General features: G+C 37.4%; 1 protein-coding gene across 2 annotated transcripts in view; it reads left to right on the plus strand.

The window, feature by feature from the left end:
- Window positions 1-17,105, plus strand: part of LOC139951361 (cell adhesion molecule DSCAM-like) — a 76,427-nt gene that overhangs the window by 19,509 nt on the left and 39,813 nt on the right. For both annotated transcript variants that reach the window (XM_071950220.1, XM_071950221.1), the window contains exons 3-5: window positions 13,499-13,645; window positions 14,115-14,264; window positions 15,166-15,444. In XM_071950220.1, the coding sequence (XP_071806321.1) occupies window positions 13,499-13,645; window positions 14,115-14,264; window positions 15,166-15,444 (576 nt within the window). The remainder of the gene's footprint in view (window positions 1-13,498; window positions 13,646-14,114; window positions 14,265-15,165; window positions 15,445-17,105) is intronic.

A 17,105-nucleotide genomic window follows, 5' to 3' on the forward strand; every position in this document is an offset into this window, starting at 1 on the left:
AAATAAAATAAGATAAACAGTACATTTAGGCCTTATTGCCTTTGTCTGTTAAAGACAGTGGACACTATCGGCAAATGTCAAAGACCAGTCTTCTCACTTGGTGTATCTCAACATATGCATGAAATAACAAACCTGTAAAAATTTGAGCTCAGTTCGACGTCGAAGTTGCGAGATAATAATGAAAGAAAAAACACCCTTGTCATACGAAGTTGTGTGCCTTTTTAATGCTAGATTTCGAGACCTCAAATTCTAAACTTGAGGTCTCGAAATCAAATTTGTGGAAAATTACTTCTTTCTCGAAAACTATGTCACTTCAGAGGGAGCTGTTTCTCACAATGTATAGTACCATCATCCTCTCCACATTACTCATAATCAAGAAAGGTTTTATGATGATCATTATTTTGAGTAATTACCAATAGTGTCCACTGCCTTTAACACAAATAACTTCAAATTTTTGTTGATTTTTTAGTCCACGAGTGTAATATTTTTTTCTTGGATTGAGAAATTCGGCCTTGAATAATGCAATTGCAAGAATTAGCATATAAGAGAGAGAGCCCGTTGTGATTTGGCAAACACAATTATTCCAAAACGTTCCAGCCCCAGTTCTGAACGTCAAACATTTTTCTATTTTTTTTATGCACAACAACAAGAAAGAAATTATCTTAAAGGAACACGTTGCCTTGGATCGGTCGAGTTGGTCTTTGATAAGCGTTTGTAACCGTTTGTTATAAAATGCATATGATTAGAAATATATTTTAAAAGTAGAATACAATGATCCACACAAGTATCACTCGAAATTGCGTGGTTTTCCTTTTACCTCGTCGACTAACACGGTTGGCCATTTATGGGAGTCAAATTTTTGACTCTTATAAATGGCCGACCGTGTTAGTTCGCAAAGTAAAAGGAAAACCACGCAATTTCGAGGCAAATTTGTGTGGATCATTGTGTTCTACAATGAACACAATCGTCTGTCTAACCATATGCATTTTATAACAAACGGTTACAAACGTTTTTCAAAGACCAACTCGACCGATTCAAGGCAACGTGTTCCTTTAATTTTGTAATCATTTGAAAGCATTTCCTCCCACTTCTGAATGTAATTTTGTTTTAATCCAAGTAAAACAAAAATAATAATGATAATAATAATCAAGCTGGATTTTCAGCGCTGACAAAAGGAAACGGTACACTTCCTTCCTTTTTTTAATCATTTGATAACCATTCTACCAATTCTGAACATCCAGAAAATATCTCATCTTGGGTGAAACAGCGCTGACACAAGGAAACACCATTCCTGCAAAAAAAAAAAAAAAAAAAAAAAAAAAAAAAAAATCCCAAACAACCTTCAACACACGTGCGTGTGAAGCTGTGTTTAATGCGTGTTTGGGAGTGTCACCGATACCTTCGTCTTCTATTTCATACCAGCCCTGAGGGGCTATTTAAAGGATGGATTAACAGCAATGGCCCATGGCTCTCAATATCACCCATACGGAAGCGAGAAATATGCTTTGATTAGAATTGGATACACGTAGTCTACTGCAAGTTGAGTCCACTGATAGGAAAAGCAGCATGCTATGGTGATTAAACAGCGTTAGACCCTCTTTTTGATGGACTGTAATTTCCATTTTTTTTTTAAGGATGATGGTCTGGGGTGGACTTGTAAATTACTCGGTGAGAAGGCGTGAGTTGACATCAAACATCTCAAGGACTTTTGTATTATTATTTTTTTAAATTTTGTGTTATAGACTTTGGGTATTTTCTAAAACTATAGGCTTTGCTCCGTCGTCAATTGTAGAGCAGTGTAAACTCTTAATATAATAATATCGAAGTCTTATATAGCGCACGTATCTACCAAACAAGGTATTCAAGGCGCTGAGTATATACACAAACTTTCAGAAAGATAGGTTATTGCAGTGATGAATTTTGAGACCCAATTAGTTAGCACTTTATAAGGGTTTACAAGGTGCTACGGCGCATCAAACATTAATATGACATTCTGGTATATTTTATAGTGGACACATTGCGAATGTACATATGCCAAATATCGAAATAGAAATAGACATTGGATATATAAACATATGCAAATGTTAGACCTTTATTATCAAACCACCAAGGATTAAGAAAAATAAATGTGAACAAATATTTAAGTGCCTTTTTTTGAAGCATTTTTGCAAAAGGTGGGGGAAAAAACATCACAATGTTGGTACTTTTTTGAGTTGATGAGTTTGAATTCAAGTTTTGTAAGCATTCACTCATTAAGAGTGGAGATTTAAACATAATTATGTTCATCTTCAACCTCCAGATTGACGCATTAATTAGGGATGTAACAATCACGTCTAAAAGAACAGCAAAGTCGTTTGCATAAAATAAATTTAATTGTCACCAAAGATGGCCGACTTAATGCATCTGTTTCAATGCGAAAAAAAAAAAAACTCCCCAAGTTCTCCCATTATCATTCAGTCACGACACTCACCAATGATTAACAAAATACTTGTTTCTCTCGACACAGTTTCCATTTTAGAAATCAAATTGAACCATATCCGTTCCTAGCTTGCCCCTCTAGCTCGCGGCAGCACCACGCTCGGCACGTAAGCAGTTTCATCTTTATGAGACAGGACTCGACAGGGCGGAACAAACCGTTCCCGAAGCTTTGATTCACAAAATGAGCAACAATTAAACCCCAAGGGAAGACACTTTTCCACAGTTTAATTTAAATTACAAGCGTTGGTGCCCATGGTTGGCAATTTTGCTCTACATTTTTTTTTCGCAACCACATAATATGATAACCATTTTAAAGGGAAGTTTAAATTGTAGACAGAAGACGTGATGTATAAAACGGAAGTATAAGAACGAACAGTACAGATCGAACCTTTGTATATTATATAAACCCTGTAAGGGTTAAAAGACATTGGACACTTTTGGTAATTGTCAAAGACCAGTCTTCCCACTTGGTGTATCTTAACATATATGCATAAAAATTAACAAACCTGTGAAACATTGAACTCAATTGGTCGCCGAAGTTGCTAGATAATATTGGGGGAAAAAACACCCTTGCCACACGAAGTTGTGTGATTTCAGCGGGCCTCTCAAAATCTAATTCTGAGGTCTCGGAATCAAATTCAAATGTGTTAGTGGAAAAGTCCTCTATATATTGAAAACTTCGTTACTTCCGAGGGAGCCGTTTCCCCACATTGTTTTATACTATCAATAGCTCTCCATATCTTGTTACCAAGTTATTTTGAGTAATTACCAATAGGTTCATAGTGTCCAGTGTCTTTAAGATTACATTCTTAAATAAGATCAATCGTTACTCTCTCAAAGTTTTAGATTGAAATTCACTCTAATTATCACAAAAGGGCCTAAAATATTATTATTGATATTATAATTATATTGAAACAAGTGGTTACTGCTTTTGATTTTGTCTCCTAGTTTCAATCAATTAGAGTGAATTTCAGTCTCAAAACTGTTAGAGAGTACGGAGCTCTAAAAGTGCCATACAGCAAGTAGATCTTGAGAAGATGACGACATCAAGAGACAATTTATCTCGAAAGTAAGAATGCCGTTTTTCATGTATTTTTTTCGGGCCGTTATCATTCGAGATGAGTTAGCTCGGAAAGTCGACATTCTACGTTCAGGTTGTCGACATCCTAAAATAAGATATATCGGGAATACATCTTAATTTCAGGATGTCGTCATCTCGAGAAAAATCATCTCAATATGTCGTCATATTATGTTTCTGATGTCATTATCCGGCAGGTTAATATCGCATGATCTCATCATGTCGGATGGCACTTCAAAAGCTCCTTAGAAATATCAAAAAAAAAAGAAAAAAGGGACAATGTTCGTCAATATAATAACTTGAGTCTGTGGAGGAGACAAACTACCGGCAGTTTACAATTTATGTTTACTGATGTTGTCTCCTTTATAAATTAAAAAAAGAAATCAGGTAGACTTTCTTAAACCAACAATGCTTGCATAATGATTCATTCCTTAATGGAAATTCTAAATTACAATCCACCTTATAAAAAAAAAATACCTTCAAATGAACCCTTGAAAAAGTACTACCAAACGATCCGTGGGTTAAATGCACTGGTCGTGCGTGAGAGGTTTAAACCCCTGGAAATCGAATGGTGTTCCGAACACATTGAGCGAACTGCGACCGGACAAAATCAATGAAGAAATGAACACCGAGGAGTGAAGTGCAAGGCGTGTTTTAATAGCTGTAGCCTACCGTTGAGAGGGGTGAGTGCTGACCCCCTGCCTCCCGGGTCGATACCTGGCTGGAGGGTGATTTCGTCCAGTTGGGCTTCGTTGTGTCAAGGGGGTGCGAGAATTATTGACTTTCGGGAGAACATGGACGCCCGTGGTTGTTCACCTTGAGGGAATAACCTCAATAAATGTTTCTAGATAGAAGAGTTGATCTTTAGGTCTCTTGCATTACATTGAATCTGTATTGAAAAATGTTACGTTAAAACTAAAAAAACTCATAAGCTTGCAGTCATAAAAAGCAAAGCCCTCCTTTTAAAGACTAAAACAACTTTCTTCTTAGAGTAAACTGTATAAAACTGCGGGTACATCCATTAAAGGTGGCACCTTGTAAAACTTAAAATAGCGTATGTGGTACAAAGAATCAAACTGATAAACAATACTGTTGTAACTATATACTCAACAGCAATCATGTGATAATAATGCATCTGGTTAGCGGTAAGACGCGTTCTGGAACAAAACCAACAGAAATCTAAATAACAACAACAAAACAAACAAAACAAATCAAACAAACAAACGATCCAACACCCAACTCACCCACACCCACAGCCCCCCCCCCCCCCCCCCAAAAAAAAGAAAAAAAAAAAAAAAGAAAAATCCATCTCAAAACAGTCTACTGGACAGACAAGAAAAAAAAGAAAAAAAATCTAATACATCCTCGGGAACACGAAACGAGGTTACCGGGAACAGTGTCATGATTGCTTTCTACCGCAGAAAGCACGTACTTCAGAAAAGGTTCAGTGTATGTACACAAACCTGACGTCTGTTACAGTCAGTCGCTCTCTACCCGTTCAATAATGCAGTGCGACAAAAAGGACTCCGAGTGTCCGTGATTGAAAATTAATATTTTAGGCTGAGGTAACTTGACCCACCAAGAAGAGTTTCGCATGTGTCGAAGATTGTGATTTATTTGACTCATATTTTTTGTTAAAGTAGAGACGAGAAACAAAACAAAATGTATATATATTTGGTTTGCGGTAACACCATGCATGTATCTACTTGCCAGGTAGAGTTGGTTCTACGAGAACTGTCTTTCTTTATTCTACTACCGCGGAGTAGATTGTTCGGGTGTTCGGGAGACTTCTCTGTTCTGAACACCATTAAACACATCCGGATCAGATTTGACCCGCGTTAAGTTCGCTTCTCTGATAACCATTGAATTCGCAATTAATCAGAGGCAAAAAATGAAAATAATGAAATAATAGTGACTTCTTATAGCACACATATCCATTACTCAGTGAAGCTCAATGAAATGAAAATATCAATAGTTATTGCTTCACGATTTCTCACAACTTCCTTGAAACCTTTGCGAAGGGAAGTCGTTTTCAACGATATCATCTTTTATACCTTATCGATGAAACCTCTCCAATATAAGTGTATGCCAGTCTGCAGTCATATCATAAGTACGGGATTTCCTTTGGTAATAGACTTGCTCTTGATACGAAGTGAAATAGACTTGACATAGTCTGTCTCTCTCACAGTGTCGGAAGGGAAGACGGTTCTTTTGGTTGAGTCACGGTTCAAACGCTGGTCGGGATACTGATTTTCTTGGGAAAGATAATTGCTTCCCTTCACCCAGGAGTGAATGTGTAACCTTGGGGTACAGTTTGTTGATGTGAATGGTTTCAACACGATTGCCAACTCGGCTACTGGTGCTGGAGTTGAAATGGTTTCAGGATGTAATTATAGTAGGTCGTGGTAAGCTGTGACATGTTCATTCTTACAAATGAGGCACATAGTCTGCTTTGCCTACAGTCACATTTTGTACACAGCCTAGAAGAAGGCATCAAATATGACTTTTTTGTGTGGAAATGGCACTGATTGTGTATAAGCTTTAGAAATGAAGAAGGGGGTCACATCTCAAAACTTCCCCCAGTATGGTTATCGTATATCTGTTGACTTTATACGTCATGCACAGTTTCCTATATAACAAGTGCTGTATCTTGTCCGCCAGAAAGGTCCAGAATCGTACATGCCACTCTTTGTCTTAACCATAGTCAATGTGTAAGATAAAGTGTATAATTATTTTTGTTTGAAGAGCAACATTTTCTAAAACTTTCAGGCACCGGCACTGTTAAGGTGTTGACCATCTTCATGTTACTTCTTAACATTAAAGTATGTTTGAGCTTCTTCTAAAAGAAGCTATCAAATATCTGCATGAGTTTTCGTGTTGTATTTGTTTCTGCATCTCCATTAGATATCTCGCTGATTCTACAGTTCCATATAATAGAGTTCCCACCATGGGAATCATTCATCTGTTCACATCTCCAGTCCCGTTGGTTGTTTGAACTAGGGGGTAGGTAAACGCCATGGCTCGTCGATGAGATATAGTTATATATGATTTGTGCTATCCAAGTGTTTGATCACGTGCGACTCGGGTACTTCAAACAAATCTCTGATTTTTCCGAGTGACGGTTTTAATTCCACGTATTTTTCCCCTCTTTTTTTTGTGAGTGTGTGTGTATTTCTTCCCGGGCGCCAATCCTCGTTTCTCTCAGAAAAGCACTTACTCAGCTGCAATCAAAATGATTGGTGCGAATTCCTCCTGTAAACCAAAGCACGGTGGCCATTTTGTTTTAACGATTACAACGGGCGAGGTGCGGTTGTTAAAGTTAACGAGCCGGAAACATGAAGAGCTCCTTACAAAGATATCGTTTTTGCTTTTCATTTACATTTTTACATTGAGCCTGATTGGGTATAGACGAAGCAAGAAGAAGGAAAGAGGCAAGAACCCTATGAAAAATGTAGTGTAGTGATCTATTTATAGAGTGTGATGTCATTGTTTTACGCGAGATTTCGGGTCTCGGGATACATGCTCTAGGTTTTTGTGTTTGTATCATAATTTGTGCTTGTACGTTATAGCCTAGGTTTATTGCGTAAAATCCTTTGAAAATAACAAATTTTCGTTAACGCTATTTAATCGAACCACGATTAGAGAAATCAAAATGGATGCTTCAACTCTTGTACTCTTTTCAAAAGAAGACATTATTGATCAACATTCGCCGATATTAATTCTGGTAAAAGATTGTCTTTTAAGAGACCTTTTCTTCATAGTGGCAAAATCCATTTTCTTCTTTCAAGAAAACACCCGCAAGAAAACACAACACTATTTTGAGAGGAATATCAATTCCTGCCTTCAGCTCGAGTTATTTTCATGTTTAATCACTTTCTTCTTGTAACCCTTACCTATAGTGGCTTTTAGCCTTGTTTGGGGCGAAATTGCATTAAAAAAAATCCTTTAACAAACTTTTTTTTTTTTTTGCAATACTCCCGATCGTTTGAGCTCAACATGAGATGTGTGTTTTACAGACCTTCACTGCAAACAACATCCCCGCTTGTATTTGCACAATCGGCGACAGCTTGCAAACTAACAGTATCACCAGCTAGGGTGAAAACAATAATGTCCAGGGCTCCCAGTATATATTTATTTCTCCATCAATTAAATTTGACGTGTCCTCCATGCTTTTTTTAGAAAAAAATAAAATATGAGAATTTATCAGTACAATAGAAAGGTATAACATAATAAAAACGCCTAACTAGGAAATAACAATTTTTCTTTTAAATAACTTCATTTAATATTGAATTGTTAAATCTAAAAGAGAGGAGCAAGTGCATGAGGCTGTTAAAGTAAGCCGAGGCTTGTAGAAATCAGACATTTTCAAACAAACAAACAAACAAACAAACAAACAAACAAACAAACAAACAAACAAACAAACAAACAAACAAACAAACAAACAAACAAACAAACAAACAAACAAACAGCGAATCACGAAACAAGGACAAGACGAACATTTTCATTACAAAATGCTGACGACATAATACAAAGAATTAAAGTTCTAGGCTAATCAAAGACGACAAAATGTAAATAGATAAGTAGTGAGAAAAGGCTGTGTTACATAGTGAGAGAGGAGGACTCTATTAATATACTCTCTAATGGAAAAGAGTGAAAACACCACTCTGTACATTATGAGTTGTCCCTCATATGGCTCTTTAAAAAGATTGGTGGTTATTTCACTCTTTTAGAGGGGTTTCACTCAAGGACAGAGTGAAAAAAACACTCAAAAAGATGCAAACTTCAATCTAAAAGAGTAGACCACTCGAAAAAGAGTTTTCACTTTTTTGCATTGCGAGAGTATACGAGAGCTTGAAATGACCCACTGACGGCATTGTCCGTCATTGAAACAACACTCCAATCGATTTAGTTTGTGTTTCACTATGATATTGAATCTACATGAGTACAAAGATTGAACTTGTGGCACGTGTTAGAGGTGGGGCGACCCGGGGCTGATGTTTACAGAGTGTGGGTCCCGTCGATGACAGGACTGGTTGGCGATAAACAACGTTGGTTTACACTGATGTGAAAATAAATACATGCGCCCTGCAAACGAAGTATGAGTTAATTAAAACCAAATACTTACCTCTTTTGTTGTTGTCACAGGATGTTGCGACTGCTCTTTTTTTTGTGACTGCCTTTGCAATAATTAGCATTGGATCTCATCTGCTTCACGGCAAAGATAATTAGAGCCTTTTACGGATACAGTTGATGCTTGAGAACTCAGGGAAAATATGACATCATTTAATTTTTTCTGGATTTTATGTGTTGCAACTTCGATGACCAAAAGAGCCATAGTTTTCACGGCTATTTTATTTTGTGCATATGTTGGGATACATCAAATGGTAATACTGGTCTTTGACAATTACAAAAAAGTATACAAAAAGGCATAAATATTTGTTATCTTTTGTTTATGATAAACTCGTCTTCTTTAACCCGTGATTTCAGTTTACATTGTCAATAAAAACAATCAAACATACAATTATGAATATACAATGTAAGTACAAATACGAGAATAATGACCGAAACAATGTGGAAATGGAAGAAACTTCCACATGATACAAAAACATTTTAACGAAAAATTGCATAATACTGAAATGAATGATATGTTGAACGTCTCATTAAAGGGAAGGTACACGTTTGGTAAATACTCAAAACAAATATTAACTTAAAAACCGACTTGGTAACGAGCATTGGAGAGCTGTTGATGGTATAACACATTGTGGGAAACGACTCCCTCTGAAGTAACGTAGTTTTTCAGAAAGAGGTTATTTTTCACTAAAATATGATCTGAAAGCACACTATTATGTACAAGGGTGTTTTTCTTTCATCATTTTCTTGCAACCTAATGACCAATTTGGTCCAAATTTTCACAGGTTTGTTATTTTGTGCATCAAGTGTGAAGAATGGTCTTTGACAATTACCATACGTGTTCAGTGTCTAAGTGGTACTATAAGACGATCCTAAAATACAAAATTCAGACTATATTATGCTTTCTTCGGGGCTTAATTGGAATTTTCTGGAAGACGGTACGAAGTTCGTGTTTACACATCGACAATCAGGCGACCGCAAAGACTCGTTAATGATGCAATGTAAAGAGATCGAATCTCCTCTCTCTTATTTCTCAGAAAGTGGAGGCAGGTTTTTCATTAACAAAAATGTCAATCTATTCACTTCTTCAAGGTATAACTTACGATAGTTGATGTTCAAAAAAGAAGAAGTGGTTTTTAATCACCAAAGCTTACCTTTTTTTGTGCAACACAGAAGAAATACTTTTTAGAAAGTGGAGGCAGGTTTTTCAATAACCAATAACGTCAATACACGATACATTATGGAAACGTTTGTGGTAACAGTATACATTGTTCAAAAAGGGAAAATTGTGGTGTTTGGTGCCAAAGCTTACACTTTGAAATCTTTCTTAGAAAGTACAGGCAGATTTTTCATTAACAAAAATGGCAATCCATGAATCTCCTCCAAGGTATAGGCCTACATGATATATTCACTCGAAGAACAAAATTTGTTTCTAATCCAAAAGCTGACTTTGTCATTTTTAAGGTTGTGCACATTGGCGACGATTGAAAACAAATAATTTCTCACAGATTTGCACGCAACTTAAACATGCAGTATGAGGATTGTCACGATGGAAAACTTCCCTCAAAATATTTTTGCATGAAATGTTTCGTTTTGGAAAAAAAAACAATTAAATTGGGCTTTTGTGACGCTAGGTGGCAGCAGACGTACCATGTAAATCCATTGTTCTCGGTAACGTGCCAATTAAGAATGCTTCCCAACTGACGTTTATGTATATAGATATATAATGGTAACAACAATTTGGCGTATCGGCAAATGGGATGTGTGCAATAAAGTATCATCTCCAAATGTTACATTTAGTTTCAGTGTAAATATTTACAAGTTCTTTGTATCATATAAACAATTAAATTTCATTTACAATTTAAGATTCTGGTTTATTTTCATTTTCGTGAATTTTATTTAAATAGAGTTCAAAAATAAGATTTGGTTTAATAGATAAATCTAGTCTTCGTTTCAGTTGTTTTTTTCTTGTTTGATATACACGTTAGTCATGCACAGTCCGTTACTGAACTCACAGTCGTTCTCAAATATTAGTGTGATTTGATAATAGTGCATTAAACAAGCAAAACCTTACCATAAAAAATCCCTGACAAAGCATATCATTAATATATAAAGAGATTCAAAATTGGAAATTGCTCCGTTGTTATGATATCATATCAATAACTCTTATCAGATTGCGACGACATGTTTAACGGAAACGTATCTAACAAAAAATTGTCTGCATTAAGTGCGGGAAAGCACTCCACGGAGAAAAAGCTCCCGTTCGTAAAATATTAACCCACGTCGACGGGCACTTAGGACCGAAACCCCCGCTGTTGCGATGCTGAGAAACACGGTGCCTCGAACTCCGAGTCCGTGTAACATGGTGTGGTCGTTTATATAGTACTTATGTCTGACAGTCCATGGTTGGAGCGTGTTTGCTCATGTCTTCAGGAGCTCGCTCGGAGACGGTGCCGCCAAAAGATTGAACGGTGGAGAATCAGTGACCGTAAAATGTTAATAAAATATCAACATTTTCTTCTATTAGGGTTAAAGGCATTATTGGTAATACTCAAATTAATTATTAGCACACAAATTTAGTTTGGAGAGTTGTTGATAGCATAAAACATTGTGAGAAACGGCCCCTCTGAAGTAATTTATTTATTGATTTCCTCAAAACCTCAAAAAATGGAGAAGACAACAAGATTTATAAAAATTACATCAAATATACAGTTTAAGGGACATAAACACGTAAATAAAGAAACAGGATAACCCCGACACACCTGGACGACCCCCAGCTCATCTTGACAAAGAATACAACAAATTGTCAGAACGATCTGAGTAGCCGACCGAGAGTATCAAGGTCATCACATTCAAGAAACTGATTACAAATAAATAGTTAGTTTTTTGGCAAGAGGTAATTTCTCTATATAGGATTTGAGGCATTGCATGGTGAGGTATCAATGTATATTTGGTTTGCGGTAGCACCATGTGTGTATCTACTTGTCAGGTAGAGTTTGTTCTTTGGCGAACTGTCTTGCTTTATTATACTACCGCAAAACAGATGTTCGGGGGTTCGGTAATTTCTCACTCAAATATTGAAAGACTTCAGACCTTTTGCTTTTTAAAGGCATCAGAGACAACACTCTTTTGTACAACAATTTTTTTTTTTTTTTAACTTACTATTCTTTTGCAACTTCGATGACCAATTTAGTCAAAACTTTCACAAGTTTGTTATTTCATGCATGTTGAGATACACCAAGTGAGAATACTGGTCTTTGACAATTACCAAAAGATGTCCAGTGCCTTTAAATGATCTGGTTACTTTTTGTAACAAAAAAACACAATGTCCACAGATTATTTAAACTTGTTTAAATTACACCGTTTGAAAATAATGATGGTATAGAAAGCATACCTTAAAATATTAGTTGCTGCGGTGCTGTAGTTTTTGAGAAATTAGTAAAACAATGTCATGAAAATACGTTTTTACTATGCTAAAATAATTTAATAATAATATCACTGAGACGAAAATTGTTTAAATGATGCTGTTTTACTCGTTTCTCAAAAACTACAGCACCTCAGCAAGTAATATTTTAAGGAAACCTTTCCACTATCATTATCTTCAAACTGTGTAAGTTAAATGTAAGTCTGTGGACATTGTGTTTTTTGTCCTACAAGAAGTACCCAAATCCAAAGAGAATGTCTAATTGCTGATTTTAAAAATTGACGTAAATGTTTCACAAAATGCTTTACACTGTCGAAAGCTGCTGTATGCTTCTCACCAAAGGTTTTGATTGCCTTAAATTTGAGAGTGATAACAAAATGTATACCTCCTCTTTAAATCAGACGTTGGTGATTTACGTTGGTTTATTACTCATTGACATGATGTTGATATTACACGAATCGCCATACTGTATTAAGTCTGGTCCCTGGTCATGGCTATCTGAATAAATGCTGTCTATTCTAAGTAGCTGTCTGGACTTCAGACAGCTATTAGTCTGGTTGCGGCTCTTCATTAGTCTCCTCTCAAGACGCGTGTGCACCGTTGCCTGGCTATTCAACTTGAAATGTCAACTTGAGAAGTTTGCTTGTCTGTAAATGAAACCGCATCTTCACAAATTTTCATAGAGCTGTTGTGGATAAAAAATGATGACGTTTTTAATACAGATCAATGCTTGACTGATACAAATAACAAAGGAACGAATGTCGAGTAAAAGTATTTATGTTGAATTGTGGCTGTTAAAAATCGGCTGCAGGCACACGTGAACTGGTATTTTGGCTGGTAACATTTTCTGGAAAGCATTTTGTTGTTGTGCCAAATTTGATGTCACGGCAATGATTCTATGTAGGCTGTATTAAAGGGAACGTACACTATTGGTAATCTTCTCACTTAATATATCTCAGCATATGTATAAAATAACAAACCTTGAATTTTGAACTCAATTGGTCATCGGAGTTGGGAGAAAACGATGAAAGAAAAAAATACCTTGTTGGACGAATATGTGTGCTTTCAGATAGGAATAAAAAACTTCTAGCTAGAAGTCATTTATTATTTGAGTGAGAAATTACCTCCTTTTCAAAAACTACGTTAATTCAGAGGGAGCCGTTTCTCACAATGTTTGTTTTACTACCAACAGGTCTCCACTGCTCGTTATCTAGTCAGTTCTTAAGTTAATATTTGTTTTGAGTAATTACCAAACGTGTACCTTCCCTTTAAGAGGAGATTTCATTGGTATTTAAAGCAGTGCTATGAAACTGGGGCCATTCATCAATTTCCTGTACCTTACAAAAACTAAAAATACTTATGATATTGTTATTTTCTTTTTCTTGCAGTAATTATTCAGCCCTACACAGTTGAACTTCATGACAATCACGTGATGAGAGGCAACACAGCGGTTTTTAAATGTGCAGTTCCTGCCTATGTTAAAGACTATATCGAGGTGACGTCATGGTCGCGATCGACCAATGAACTGACTTCAGGTATGGCTACGTGCAGTTGTAATCTCTTTTTTATTTACAATTAATAAAGTTTCACTACATGAAACTGTAAGTTAATAACCCAAAAGAAGAAGAGGTTGAAGTTGATTTCTTTTTAACAGTATTCTTTTATTGAGAACAATATTTGTTTGTTTTATTAATCAATTTGCAGCACTTTCATTTAGGCTCAAATGTTTTCCTACCAGAAATAGGGTGTTTTTGTTCTGGGCCAAATTTCATATATTATTTGCTTTGCTGAACTATTTTGTGCTTAGTTAGAAATTGAGCAAGAAACATGTCACAAATTGTACATGTGGAATGGTTATAATTTATTCAGGTAAGCATGATTTTGTTGAGCTTAGCTATTTTTAATGCTTTAAGCAGTTCTATAAATTTGGACCCTGGCTGAAAAATAAAAGGTATTTATTTTGTTCAGTCAAAATCATCTTTAAATTGCTTCTGTTTTCCCCAGATGGTAGATTTAGCATCTTACCTACAGGAGAGCTCCACATCCGGGACGTTCGAGACGAGGACGGTACGGGGTACCAGTATCGCTGCAGCACGAGGAACAGACTCACAGGCACGGTCAAAGTGAGTCGTGCAGCCCGACTCAACGTTGCGAGTGAGTACAACAAATTTCACATGACGTCACCACACGATAAACATTGCTTTGGTATTTATTCGGCCGATTCAATTCCCAGTGTGTTACTTTTGCACTTTTAAAGGCAGTGGAAACTATTGTTAATTACTCAAAATAATTATTAGCATAAAACTATACTTGGTAACGAGTAATGGAGAGCTGTTGATAGTATAAAACATTGTGAGAAACGGCTCCCCCTGAAGTAACGTAGTTTTCGATAAAGAAGTAATTTTCCACGAGTTTGATTTCGAGACCTCAGAATTAGATTTTGAGGTCACGAAATCAAGCATCTGAGCACATAACTTCGTGTGACAAGGGTGTTTTTTCTTTCATTGTTATCGCGCAACTTCGATGAGCAACTGAACTCAAATTTTCAAAGATTTAAATGCATATGTTGAGACACACCTAGTGAGAAGACTAGTCCTTGACAATTACCAAAGTGTCCAGTGTCTTTAAGCGACGCGTAATGCGGATATCTTAGGATGCATTTGACTCCACATACGACAATTCCAATGGATATTATAAGTAGCTGCATATGACTTCAATGCATGGGGTTAATAAGTAGGGTCTACAGTTTGCATAACAAAGAAGTTATTCCTCTAATCAGTTAGCGAAACAAACATTGATTGAATGGTGCTTCACGTACCAGTTAGTCTGGTGCCTTGTCTTGCCGATTATAGCTTCTGTGCTCATGCAAGCAAAACGAACTATCACAGGCATATTTACTCGGGTGGGATTCGAACCCACGACCCTTGCAATTCTAAAGCAGAGTCTTAACAACTAGACTACCGAGATTTCCCGGCTTGTGGTAGAGGCAAATCGAATCCTATGGTTTGGCAGTGGGTATACGCAACGATTTAACATCTATTATACATCTCTTTAGATCCAACAAACACAGTTCCAGAGATGATCAACAGCCGTCGTGAATACGTGGGTAAAGTTGGCGACACCGTTGAGTTACCATGCGCAGCTAGCGGCTACCCAATCCCTGGATACCATTGGATCAAAGACGGATCACCAGTTACCCTTGATGACCGATTGACCCTCAAAGGCGGGAACCTGCTGATTACTGCAGTTTTACTGGAGGATGATGGGATTTATGAGTGCGAAGCAACCAGTGACTCGGGTAGCGCTACTGCCAGCAGGCATTTGACGGTCAGAGGTATGTTTTTAGATTTAGCGGTATATTTGGATGGAATCTTTCTATCGTAGTCTATGTTGCTTTGTTTAGAATGAAGACGAACATCCATAAACAAGTGTAGAATGTCAGTTAAATATAAGTATGGATGGCGTTGCCAAGCGGTTAAGCCGACCAGACTCAAGCTCTGGTGTCTCTGACCAGCAGAGTGATAGATTCGAGTCCCAGTCAATCAATCAATCAATCAATCAATCAAAAAGAAATTTATAAAGCGCCAGAAAATGAAAAGTTTGCTCTGAGGCGCTGGTGTATGGGGCACTTGTTTCATACATAGGGTGCGTTCGTTTAGCTTCCCTGGGTCACCCGGTCTGCCCCAGTACGTTCGAATAGCTTTGACGGGGCTCACCCGGGTCAGCCCCCAGTGCCCTGCTTGTGGAGTGGGTCACTTGGGGTGACCTGAGTTGCATGCCGTCACCATGAGAGGGTGAGTGTGATCGTTCGTTAGCTCTTGTCACGGGCTCGCCCGAGTGAGCGCCGCGGGGTAGACCCATGGAAGCTAAACGAACGCACCCGAAGCAAGACAATCCGGGTCAAATGTGTCATGGGAGGTTTCAGAGTGTATCTTCGGCTAAATTATAATTGGAATCCGCCCATAGCTGATGGGCCGACTCCATACAGCTGAGGGCGCACTCAACTACATTGCTGTAAAGGAAAGGAAACATTTGCATGCTTTCGTATTGTTCGATTTGAGGCGTATCATCACCAAGCATGTTAACAGTTCACCTCTCCCTTTAATCCACCTTTGATGTCATGTGGAGGACAACATCCTCCCTAAAACCACTCTTTAAATAAAAAACAGTGGGAAGCAAAACTCAGAAATTAAAAGAGAACCACACCCGACGTCACATAACCCAATTAAACCATACTTCAGACGTTGCAACCGTCGTACTCGAAGCTGACCTGCTACAAAGGACCACTTACTCGCACCATACACGCTACGCTAGATTGCCCTAAAAAACCAGCAACGAAGGTATGTTGGTGGAACATATGGACAGGTTTTTGAGCCCCCATGTTTTTTTTTTCTCAACATGACTCGTCAAAGTACATTGGGAGGTGAAATACTCTATTGATGATCATATTTTTGAAGGGGAATTTACTGGTTGTAATGGTTAGAAGTGCAGGTATATTGTGCATTCCTTCAGCGGTTACTCATCGCCAAAATATTCATATTATTTACTTTTTTTTGTTGTTGAACAATAAAAATCCACATAAATATGACACATAATTCCCGGAAATAGTTTACGTTATTAAAACATTCAGAAGTTGTGTACGAGCTGAGGCTTAATGCCTGTTAATTTTTATTGCACTATTCAGTTGTGTATTCCAACTCCGTGCAAACTCATTGCAAGGTGCACTTCGCTTGTTACAGACCTTTTACACTCCCGGGTCAGAATTGACCCAATTTGGGTACCAGTGGGAAAGACCCATATTTGGGTCTGATTGACCCGGAATCCGTGTCAATGTGACCCGGAATCCGTGTCAATGTGACCCGGAATTTTGTTAAAAGCGGTAATTTTGACTCGGATTCCGGGTCACATTGACACGGATTCCGGGTTTTTAAACTGGCCCAGAAACGGGTTTGGCCCCATGGGACCCAAATCCAGGTCAATTCTGACCCGGGAGTT

The sequence above is a fragment of the Asterias amurensis genome, chromosome 19 (genome assembly GCF_032118995.1).
Source record: "Asterias amurensis chromosome 19, ASM3211899v1".
In the NCBI taxonomy this organism is placed as follows: Eukaryota; Metazoa; Echinodermata; class Asteroidea; order Forcipulatida; family Asteriidae; genus Asterias; species Asterias amurensis.